The sequence below is a fragment of the Dermacentor albipictus genome, chromosome 7 (genome assembly GCF_038994185.2).
Source record: "Dermacentor albipictus isolate Rhodes 1998 colony chromosome 7, USDA_Dalb.pri_finalv2, whole genome shotgun sequence".
NCBI lineage: Eukaryota > Metazoa > Arthropoda > Arachnida > Ixodida > Ixodidae > Dermacentor > Dermacentor albipictus.
Window position 1 is genome coordinate 69,291,161 of NC_091827.1, and position 12,444 is coordinate 69,303,604.

Genomic DNA, 12,444 nt, shown 5'->3' on the forward strand with positions numbered 1-12,444 from the left:
TAATGCGAACACTTACTTGATATGCATTCTTAGCGCAATTTTGTGCAAAGTTTTGTAAGACCTGCTCTCGCAGTAGCTTCCTTTACCTGGATATATGTTCACTTTTAATATCAGGTGCCTTTTACATGGATGCATGTCTCTCAAATAACCTGCCCAATATATTTTCGCCGCATCAGATATATAATAAACACTGCGGCCTTGAGGGGAGTGTTCGAGTCGTTTCTTTGCTTTTCGATCAATCTGGCATCTAAACACGACCTCATGTTCAGCACGTGTGCAACGCATTCTATTTATAGGTTTTTCCTCGAAGTTTGAAGTTTGCCGCGCTCAGATGTCGGCAGTTGATAATAAATAAAAATAAATACCAAGCTGAAAAATACTTGGACACAAATTTAAAAACAAATGCGTTTTTTTCATTTATGTCTACGTTAAAACAAATTATAACTGATGCATATATGAAGCATTTGACGTGCTGCGGTCCTGCCGTGTGCCGCTTTGTTCCTTTCGGCAGCGCGGGCTGCGTGTGTTTCGGCGTGTCCGGCTTTTGGCGGGCTTTTAGTTTGTCTGCGTTGTCTACGCGCGCCGCGATTGCAAGACGCCTTGAAGCGAACGGCGGTGGTGTGGCCATGAGCACGTCCAAAGGTAAGTAATTTTTCACATCTTGTTCATACGCCTCCTTTGCACGCAGGACCTAAGGTGGCCATGGAGCCGTTATTTAGTCTTAGTCCTGTATGGCGTGTTGTATTCGTCCCAAAGGAGCATGACATGTATGCATGTGTTGTTTAGCTGCATAAGATCACCGCGGCACCGCGACTCGCTATGCATGGCGGTTGATTGATGTTGTGAACATTGTGGTGGAATATCACTCTAGAGATGTGCTTCTTGTTGGTCATAAGTTTTCTGTTAAACGTGACCTTTATGACTACCCTTGCTTGTCATCACTTCTCAGTGTGTTCTTTGTCTCTAACCCCTCTCCTCTTCCTGTGTGGCCATTTTCTGAAGTATTGTGCAAGTGTGTGAAGCTTCCATTTGGCAATGGTTTTGCCATTTTTCCTCTTTTACATGTTCAATAATGTTGCCTTGGTGTTTCACTTAGAATTGTTTGCTTTTCTGGATATGCCTCTTTTTGGGAGATAAGTCAGCGAAGTCATGTTCAGTAATACTCGCAAATCTCTCCTGGCAGTGAAGCTTATAAATAGGGTTTAGGCTTTCCTCTTTCTATGATAATTTTGGTTTTTATTCCACAACACCTTGTTTTTTTTTATCGGCAAATATTATTTTCTAGGGATGCCTTGCTGTTTTTTTTTTTCCCGGCATATATGTGAGCCTGTACAGTTGCTATACCAATAAATAATGTACATATGGTTGTCTTACTCTAAACTATGCTTGTAAAAGGATTAGCTATTTTCATTAAAAAAGAAGCGAACAGAAACTAAATGATTGGGTTGCTGGACTGCAATTAAAGTAGTTTAAAAATACAGTGGTTGTATTATGAGTTTGGTTGCACGGACTTGAGCAAGTGGGCAGGGAATGATGTGTGAAATCAGCAAAGGCTATGTGAATGTTTGTAGTGTCATGTGGCAACCATAACCAGTAGTTCTCCCCTTTTGCCTAAGCGAGGCTCTGTTTCTTGTTCTAGTTAAATATACCACCGCACAATCTATTTTTTTTGCAGTTGCTTGTATGTTGAATTTTCACACCCTGTTCCATATTGCATTCATTTCATTGGTTCAGAAAGGTCTTTTCATGTGAATGACTGCTATCAGACTACTATGCATCTTTAATTATCAGTGTAATTTCTTTCGCTTGCCACTGAGCGCATATCATTTGTAAAGAATGTTTATTGTTTTCTTCAAAGATGGAGATTTTGCCATTGTCAAGTTTCCTGACGAAGGAGATGCTGTTGCTGTGGTACGACGCAGCTGGATACGTGGTGGAATGTGTATGTGGCCACAAAAGGCTAAAAATGTGCAAGAGATGGTGAGAAGCTGCACTGAGCCAGGTTCAGGATGGATTCAAACCACATGTGTGGTTCTTGGTATGTATGGTAAGTTGTGCATTTTTATTAAGGAAATTTGTACCAGTTTGTTCAGCACTTTAAGGTTTGCTTTTTTTATAAATAATGATATCTGTTTTTTCTTCTAGATAATTATAAAGAAGCAAGAAATAAGCTCTCCAAAGCAGAGCTCACGTCAAACTTGGATACAGACCCTGACGAGCCAAGGAGGAGGAAGAAAAAGCGGCAGTTCGATAGCAGCTCAGATGAGTCTGTTGAGCCATACAGTCTTCCAACTCCACCAACACCTCCCAGAATGCCTTTTGCAGCCTGTGAACTGCTAAGTGGTAAGGATCTGCAATTTCAGTGCAGCTAAGGCAATTAAAAGAATGTAAAAATGTAGTAATAGATTTGTACACACAATATATTATTGCGTGAACCTTTGCACACTAGCTGTTCAACTAAGCTGAACCAAGGTTTTAGAAAGGACGTGTTCTAGGTGACGGCAACCTACTGAAAATTGTTGAGAGGGAGATGTATTGCAAAGTAAATTAATCGGGATGAATTAAATTTCCCATCTTTGGTTTCATGAATACAAAGTTGGGGATCACATTAAAAGCGTTGCGTTAAAATATTTTTAACAATGTTCCCATTACTCATCTGTTTGCAGCATACAAAAACAGCTGCTTGACAGTGGCATTGGCAGCTGCAGTGCATTTTGCGGACATTTTTTTCAGGTCAGAAAAGACATGCCTCAATGGTATTGGGTTGGAAACAGCTTAGATTGCTGTTTCTCAGTGTGATCTACATTTTCCTGACTTTTTATTCCTGAACCCTGTAATTAAAGTTAATTTTTTAATCAACCACTTCTTCAAAACTGGAAATATTGTAGACAAGGTCACTACTCATTATTGCTGAGTTGGGTTGTTGCCTAGGACATTCCGTCTAAAGCCTTGGCATTCTAAACCATAAGCATGTAGACTGTGTCATGGGGAAATTGTGAAGAAGGGGGTGAAAGAAAGAGGAGATAAATGGGCACCCTAGTGGATGGCTGCCATGAAGTTTCAACCGTCTGGGGTTGTTTAATGTGCACTGACAATGCACAGTACACAGGGACGGGTAGCTGAGAGCCAGATCCATGAGCCACTGCAGCAGGCAAAGTTTGTTTCATTTCATGGATAATAAATTCAGGGTCCAAATTTGAACTCCTGTTTTAATTTATGCAATATTTATTTGCGCAGATTCACAAGAGGAGTCTCTTCCTTGCAGTGCCGGTGCCTCGACAGCTATGTGGGTGTGTTCTTTTTCCACTCTGTCTTTTCATTTCATATTCACCTGTGGGCAACTGTGTGCTCAGTATATCTGATTTAAAGGATGCTTGGCTAGATACACTGAGGCCTGCAAATTCACCTGTATGCGAACAACTCTACTATATAATATTACATTACCTTGGTACCACTCTAGCTAAACACTTCATTCGCTTTGATTTGCATCTGGGGTCATTCAAATGCAAATTGTACTGAAATGCTGTAATGTCGTTCATTAGAAGTTTTACTTCATGGCCTAATACTTTTAACCACTCAACACTGAGCAAGGGTTTTGAATAAACTATTTTGGTAATATACTCACTGTTAACAAGTCATGTTCAAAAGCGTAGTACTCTGTTGCAACCAAAGCCACTACAAGAAAAACCTGGGTATTTGCGGAAAAATGTTTTTTCCCTAAAGAGTATGTGAGCTTCAATAATGCAAATCTTACGTTATTATAAGGCCAGTCCTTAATGCAACCAATATATAATACTTTGGCAGTCTGGAACCATTACTTGCATGACGTCAGGCTTATTGAAAGCAGACAAAACAAGTTTCATGCATCGTTGATATGCTAGCAACTTTTCATCTTTCACCTTTGTCTTTAAATGCAACTTGTTTAGGAGCACCATCGCATCAGTCATTAAGGCAGCAGCAGTGTAATACTTAGGTCATCTGAGTTTATGACTATCTTGTTTCTGGCATTTCATTCTCAATCACAGTTTACAATAACCTGCATAGGATTGACCAGAATTTGCTTGCAGCCCCGCTGCGGTGGCTCAGTGGTTACGGCACTCGACTACTGAGTCGTTCGATCCCGACCATGGAGGCCGTGTTTTTATAGAGGCGAAACGCAAGGTGCACGTGTACTGTGCGATGTCAGTGCACGTTAAAGAACTCCAGGTGGTCGAAATTTCCGGAACCCTCCACTACGGCGTCTCTCATAGCCTGAGTTGCTTTGGGACGTTAAACGCCATAAACCAAAACATAAACCAACCAGAATTTGCTTGCATTGAGCCTTAAAACAGTTAACCATGCACATTTATTCTTGCCATAATTTGCTCGCAGCCATTAAATGTATTTTCTCACATTGTTGCTACATGATCTCTGACATACCAGATCGTGTTTGTGGTGTGTATATTACTGTGTTATATTCACTATAATGCATCCTCTGATACAACTATTCATTCCCCCTTCTTTTTTTCGCCTGCTGCACTGAGCCAAGCTAGGTGCTTGATTTTGCATAAATGAAAACTGCATCCTAGTCTCACTTTCGTTAAGTATACCAAGTTGACCAACATAGGGCAAATGATCTGACAGCCGTCTGCTTGCAGGTAAAGCAGCCAAAGAAGCAACCTTTAGTGAAAAGAAGAAAGGGCCCACTCACCCAGATTTCAGCAGCTACCGGTAATAACATTTAATTTTCATTTAGTGAACCTTGGCTGCACTGTGTTCGAAGCCTAAATGCCATTAAAACACTGTGCTTTGTTGAAATTAATATTAGTCTGTTCCTGTGCTTTGGTTGGGAGGGTAAGCCATCCTAAGTGCACCTTCTTAGGTCAACATGAACACATTTCTTATGCAACAATCTGCAGGCAGCAAGGCCTCTCCTCGTCACTGCACTGCTCCTGCTGGGACATTGCGCCACAGCAGCCAGAGTAACGAGGTTTGTACTGCTAATTACAACGTAGTGCCATATTTGGCAGTTGCAAAGCCAGAGGCATAAATCAGTGGGCTACTATAGTGTGCAATGAAGTACTTTTGATGAATATAGGAGTGTTTAAGAATTAACCCACTGAATGCATGTAAGCATTCAATAGACTGCATGTGTTACTCTTTAGGAACTGTGTCATCTTTTTGTAGTTTCATTAACCTCTGTCTTCAAGTGCATGTGCAAATAGTACTGCAGACAAACCTTCCATTTCAAACATGACATATTACCCTAGTTTTTATTGCATGCGTTTTCTGTGCAAGTGAAATTTGCTGTGTAGTGTGCTGAAATTTTTAGAACTGATTTTTTTTAATGCCTTATTGCCATCAGTTCTGTGTAGCTATAAAAATAAAGTTGCTTTTTTCACTGATTTTCATGGGTGGGCTTATCTTAATTGCACGAGCTGTCTCCTAATGCCTTTCTCTCAAAAAGTAACCGGCTCACTACTACTAACATATGGGGAAACATTCCTAGTCTCTGCGGCTGTTAAGCTTGCTTTGCTTTTGATTCCCAATTTTTTTTTTTGCTCAGCAAAGCCATAAACATTACTAATATTGCTTGTAATGATCTTTACATGTATGTTGAGGTGACTGTGCAGAAGAGTGGTATTGTTTTCCTCTGTTTGTAGGTTGCTAAAGAATCTACGCGAAGGAAGGACATGACACCAGCACCAAAATGTGACCAAAGTTAGTATTGCAAGCTCATTTGATTTGAATGCTAGCATATTAGTTTTGGACTTATTGCATGTCCAAAGGTGGTATTCTATGGACATCAATGCAGAGTGCATCACAAGGGCTTGACAGGCATTGCAAGAAGTGTGCACACATATTCAGGATAATTGAACTGTTATTTTGAAGCTTTTTCTTTCTGATATTAATGTGTTGTTGCAATGTCTAGGTGCACTACAGCCAGAGCTTCTAAGACTGCTTCATGGCATTCGGTACCGGCAGCTTGAACATTCGTCACAATTGAACTTCCTGACATCCTGGGTGAGATCACGGATGAATAATCTGGACGATGATGTGGATGACATAGAAGTGCCGCAAAACTTGGACGCATTTTTGGAATTTGATGATTCGCTGAAAGGTTCGGCAACCATGAAAAAGCAACTGGTAACTACACTTTCCTAGTTGCATAACATGATTCTGCATGCCATGTGCAAAAGGCAGTGCTGAGCATTTATGTTTGCGTGGTGCTTGCTTTCAAAAGGTGTTCATGCGAGGTCACATCTGTACAACTCTTCATGCTACTGTCTGCTGAGGGAGTGTGAGGAGAGCTTCTAACTAGTTGAAAAATATTACTTCGAAAGCTGCTTGGGGAAGCTACATACTTGGCTTCGTCCTCAGCGCTACTTGTAGCACTTGCTGCATTGCGTCTGTGGCTGGAAGTGGCACGAAAAGATTATGAGACGGGCATATAGAGCGCTTGTATTTTGCACTACCTTTGTTGGCTTTGACTTCTTACATGACCATGCACAGCTGATTTCTTTGATTGGGTGACCACACCATGTATGCAGGCTGTACCTTGTGTATCATGCAAACGTTGTTAGGTAGGGAACGCCATCATATATGCTGCCAAGTTGCTCTTGAGATGCTTTGTGCACATGCATGATTTTCAAGTACTAAAAAAGCATAGTAACAGCTATGCATTTGGTAAACACCTGCATAGTACTCTGAAGAAAGCGATGACTGAAGCTGGAAAAAGCAATTTTGCCAAGCCTGGAGGCAAAACCTTGTGCAAGCTGCCAAATCAAAGGCAAGGTGCAGAGAATGCATTGCCAAGGTTGTCTCATCAATGCATTTCATTAGCACTTTTGTGCCAACTTTCAAATGCTGTCACATAAATGTGCAGTCGTTAATTGCAGAAACACAAAACTGGTCACAGTCATCAGTTAACCATTGCACCAAATCCCATTACCTCCAAGATATGAACGTCAGTACAGAGAACATCGGCACCATTGTTGCAGCTTGTGCAGGTACTTAGTCAAGCTTTGCTGCTTATTACAGTAATGCAGCTCTTGCTGATTAGTGTGATTCACTCCCGACTCGCAATTTTTATTTTTTTTTTCCATCCTATCACCTGCAGTTTTAATTTTCCTGAAGGAAGTAGTTGTAAATTAAAAACGAATGACTGGATGACATGAATATGTTCTCTTGGACATCATTCCTATTTTAGGAAATGTATTTCTCTAGAAAGCTGTGGCTAGCATGGCATAGCATCAAGCTCTGGCCATTATGTAAGCACAAGAGCCAAAACCACTTCATATCTGACTAGAGAAATGAAACTGCTTGTGTGGCAAGATATTATATAATAGAAATACTTGGGTAATCGAAATTTACTAAAGGAAGGCTTGGCACATAGATTTGTCAGTGGGTGCTTGGTAGTGTTTTTCTTGGACAGGCTTTTTATTGTCTGTTAACTCCGTTAACTCACTATGATGCACTTTTTTTGCAGAAGACACGATGGAAGAAACTTGGGGGAACTGGCATCGTAGATGCTACGAGGAGGGTCCTGAAGGACCTGCTTTCTGATCACGTGGCTATGCACTACAGTTGGCAAGGAGGAAAAGGCAAGCGCCACTTCAGGGAGACAGCATGCTGCGAAGTGATGCTAGGTATGACCATATACATGTAATAAATTTGTTGATTTGTAAAAGAATTTGTCACTACTAAGGTGTCATAAATTCAGAATGACTGTACAGCACCACTGTTTTTATACACACTACTGGTTGATAGAAAACTGCTAGTTCTATTTGTGAGAAACGGGCGCCTTAAGTTTACAGGACATGCATTATTAAAGATAACCTTATTTAACATTTAGCAAATGCATAGCAAACAAAATATGAAAGCTTTAAGCGGGCCAAAAAGAAGGAATAAGTTGCCTCTGCCCGCATACCATGACGGGTAAAAGGAGGACTGAATGTTGGTGGCGGTTCACAAGACAGTGCAAAGGTCAAAATTGCATTCTTTGTTTATTCGCTATTACCAGGTAGCCAGCTATTTGGTAAACCACGGTGATCTGTTAGCTCGTCTTCCCTGACGCCTGAGGTATCAAATAACTGTGCAGACTATCATATGATTGTTTCACTCAGTGTCTAAATAAATCTTGTATAGTAGTGCGGGAATTTCATGCATATAGTTTAAACAAGATTTTTCTGCCTTATTTTTCCATGTATCATTGTTAAATGAGGCTAGTACTAATTTCAAAAATGTATTTTCTGTCCTGATGCTACAAATTGGATGACGTGGAAATTATGTATGATTTAGGTAATATCCACAACAAGCTGGTGCTCTCAAGCCATTCGCTATCATTGTGCAGGAAGGGTGTCATGTAACAGTAAATTGAAGCGCGTATTTATTTTTTCAGATGTCCTAACAAGCGGAACTACTTGTGATGGAACAGTGGCTGAAATAGAGAAAGTGACAAAGTCATGGTTGCGACATGCAAAAGAAAGAATGGAGCGCAAGGCTGTTAAACACCCAGATAATGGCAGGTATGGATACAAATCTAGTGAGCTGGCACCAAAGCTTGTAGGTGCCAGTATCACTGCCTGCTTTTCTTCATTGCCAGTCCATTAATGCTTTAACAAACAACGGAGAGTCAGGTGTTATCCTCTGTTTTGTGGGACTCTGTGCCCAAGAGAAAGCAAGCGTAGCAGGAGGCGGCAGAAGGTTAGATGAGCGGATGAAATTAAGAAGTTCGCAGGCATAGGGTGGGTGCAGCTGGCAAAAGACAGGGTTAATGGAGAGACATGGGAGAGGCCTTTGCCCGGCAGTGGGTATAGTCAGGCTGATGGTGATGATGATGTGTCCAGTTTACAGCTAGTAAGGCTCATTCATTGCAGTTGTAGGGGGTGCGTTTATTATGTGTCTAGAGACGCGGTGTGGAATCTTGCATAGTGCTCAGGTGTAACGAGCACCAAGAGAGCGGGGCAACTGCGTTGTCTTCAGGCACAGAGTAGTGTCGGCGCAAGCCATTAGCAGAACAGGTGACAGTTGATACACTATACCATCTATTCTTCACCTGACAAATAGTGGCACAGGTATAGAATGACTAATTTGGTGCAAATGTAAAAAAAAATGTCCGGTAGGGTTTAAATCATTGGCAGCATGTCATTGGCCAATGATTGTTCACAGGCATGTATACTCATGGTGAAGACTTGTGCCAAATGCGAGTCTTGCAGCTTTCAGGATTGTTATTGGAATGAAAACAATGCAAAAATTCTCTGATTTAAAACAGGATGACATAATTATTATGTGAAGTCGAAGGTTGTATTTTAAATTTACTTTGCGGAAATCACAACTACATACTTGTAGCACTAGCCTCATGGAGATGTTGATGTTAACTTGCAGAACCAATGACGAAGCAGCACTTCCAACTGACCTGGGAGAAGCAAGCATCATGGAGGAAACGTCCCACAGGCTGCTGGACATAGAAGCGGACAATGACGATTCTGACCTGTAAATTTAGCTCTATTTTCCATGTTGTATGCCACTAGTCGTGGACAGTATCTTGCAAACAATCTTGCTTTGCACATTTTCTTGGGTGCCCCACATTGTACTGATTATTTTGTAATTATTGTTTACTTTTAAAATGGGGTAAACTGCTTCTTTTGATTTTTGTTGCATAATTGTTTCCTTGTGTTGCAGCGGTGTCTTGTGGTTCCTTACAGACTACCAAGAGCACTGGCAGTGTAAAACTATTTTTTACTGCATAATGTGTGTCCGTACTGATTATTTTGTAATTATTGTTTACTTTTAAAATGGGGTAAACTGCTTCTTTTGATTTTTGTTGCATAATTGTTTCCTTGTGTTGCAGCGGTGTCTTGTGGTTCCTTACAGACTACCAAGAGCACTGGCAGTGTAAAACTATTTTTTACTGCATAATGTGTGTCCATCCCCTTGTACTTCACCTTAGCCTGTTCTCCTATTAGCGGATCAGGTTACGGCTTGTTTCTCAAGTTTTATGGCTGTCCCAAACTAGCAAATGTACCTCACCTGAATACTAAAAGCCTACCAGCTCTTGCAAGTGTTTCTGTGAAGCCTTTTTTATTTTTATGCAGGATGCTGATCAGGAATGCAGTGGTAAATACCCTTCTATGGAGACCCTCCAATCAATGGTGTTGACCAGATTTTGCATTATTCCCATTTACCGCCACCAAGCTACTTGCAGTCACCTGCGATTTCATGCGAGAGGATTAATCGCGACATTGTCGGAACTGGTCGATGCCATTGGCTGAAAGGCCTCATTTGAAAGTCCTTTGTCGCTAAGTTCGTAATTGTATCTATTATTGTTTTTCATTCAGATCATTCAATTCAGTTTTTATTCAGTTGGCGTGTTTTTAGCATTGTATTTTCGATGTTGTCCTTTTCTTGCACATTTCCTGGTAGGCTTTTGCAATACGTCAGGAATGTTATATCTTGGCATATTACAAGCACCAATATAGCTGCCGCATTTTGATATTACGAATGCCGTGAAATTTCCTTCTGTTACAAGGTGTGCACAGATTTTGGTCTGCTTTTGCTAGCCAGAAAGAAATTCCTGTCTTTCGACCCTCTCTTTACTGTGTGCGCCCCACTCCTAGTCAGATAAATTTTTTGTAGCAGCTAGCCTGATGCTTTTGACATGAAAACAGTGTCCATGCAATGTGTGAAACTAGTCCTTTCCGCTTCTTGTGAACTGTTATTGCATTTATTTACATCACAAGCATGTCAATCACTGCCAATAAAAAAATGGCCTTTCTGATGTATGCATAACCTTTGTACCCCTTTTGAATGCCAAAGCTTTACATATTTTCTTAAAATTTTATTTCTGTAAGTTTTTGAGATGGTAGTTTTGTTCACAATATTGTTATAAATATGCTGTTTTGAAATGTGTTTGTGTGGAAATATCATTGTGCAGTTTACAAAATGACTAGTTACTCGTAATGAAAGTGCACATGGTATGCACAAGTTATGTGCAGAGCTTTTGATTAGTGTGCGTGTCTGTCATATTGACTGAGAATTTTGTAATTCCTAAAATAAAATTATATTTGATGTTGAAGCTCTGTTCAGCGAGGTATATATACCTCGAAATTTACTGAAACTCTATCAACACTACACTCGTATGAATAGAATTATGACTGCTACAAAAATTATGTACTCATGTTTGCCACGTTTTGCATGCAACTTTCTTGCATTTCTAGTGACTGAAGCAACCTTCCGACATGGCATATTTGTACCCATTGTTAGAGTTGTGCAGGCAAGGCGACAATATTTCTATTTCCTTTTAACTGCTCACACTGCTTGGTCTTCCTGGGTAGCTTTGGGCGCCTTTAATGCATCCAAGCTGCCTGCAAGAATACCTGTTTGTCTACAAGAATCATTTACAACTATGTCCTTGTCGAGTCCTGTAAAAATTCCCATGGACATCCCATACCACTCGACAAAAAGGATGAATATGTTCTCTTCAAGTCCTGTAAATATCCTATAGGACATTTCATATTTGACCAATGTCCTCATCAAGGCCAATGAAAATCCACAGGGATTTCCTGCGGACCTCCGTGGGATACAGAAACTGCGGCCAAAAAGATATGCGAGGGATGTCCGCGGGAGTTTCTTAGCACGTCCTAGGGATATCCGCATATCCTTTCAAGATTTCCCAAGGACATCCTGTGGATGTCATTGTTGTCACTGGGTACTTCCATGATAGGCGGACTCCAAACGACCATGAGGCCTCACTCGTCCTATCAGAGCGCTCTCGTTTATGAGGCTTGAGTGCTATCTTGCACGACCAGAATCGCAGCGATGTTGATCGGGACCGTTCTAAGAATAGGACATTGGTCGATACACGCTGGCTGGATTCGCACTGAAACTCGAAATATTGACAGGCAATCGCTTCAGGAGTGGGTTTGCTTTAAGCTAAAGCTACGGTACGACATTTCTGACCTCGTGATCACGCTATACATCATCATCATCATCATCAGCCTGGTTACGCCCACTGCAGGGCAAAGGCCTCTCCCATACTTCTTCAACAACCCCGGTCATGTAGTAATTGTGGCCATGTCGTCCCTGCAAACTTCTTAATCTCATCCGCCCACCTAACTTTCTGCCGCCCCGTGCTACGCTTCCGTTCCCTTGGAATCGCTATACACGCTATACACTATCTATGAATTGACGCATCCACCTGAGATCCGAAGCGCGGAGAATGTTTCAAAATGTGTGGTTGGAGGAAATACACCGGCACCGGCGAGGCGGAAACGGAAACGGGATGCAGTTTCGAAAGAACGGTTGTTGCCGTACTGTGATAAAAACGGATCCCCGAGGTGTGAAACGGGAAAGGTGGACTAAATGACACAAGTATTGCGGAACATTATTTGCTGGCGCCAAATTGACACGCCAAGTAACTTTTTTGTTGTTGATTGCCATATATTCAAGCACATTGACTCTCTT

At 41.2% G+C, this 12,444-nt stretch overlaps 1 protein-coding gene across 2 annotated transcripts; it reads left to right on the plus strand.

Annotated features, from left to right (window-relative positions):
• Positions 1-497: 497 nt before the first annotated feature.
• LOC139048018 (uncharacterized) lies at positions 498-11,056 on the plus strand. Of its 2 annotated transcripts, XM_070522361.1 has the most exons (11): positions 498-642; positions 1,859-2,047; positions 2,146-2,343; positions 3,238-3,290; positions 4,638-4,710; positions 4,899-4,969; positions 5,643-5,700; positions 5,912-6,126; positions 7,469-7,628; positions 8,381-8,507; positions 9,367-11,056. In XM_070522361.1, the coding sequence occupies exons 1-11, from the start codon at positions 627-629 to the stop codon at positions 9,476-9,478; spliced, it is 1,272 nt and encodes a 423-aa protein (XP_070378462.1). In that variant the 5' UTR covers positions 498-626; the 3' UTR covers positions 9,479-11,056. The 2 variants fall into 2 exon arrangements, with proteins under 2 accessions (XP_070378462.1, XP_070378461.1); XM_070522360.1 differs by lacking the exon at positions 498-642 and having other exon boundaries at positions 849-2,047.
• Positions 11,057-12,444: the final 1,388 nt, after the last annotated feature.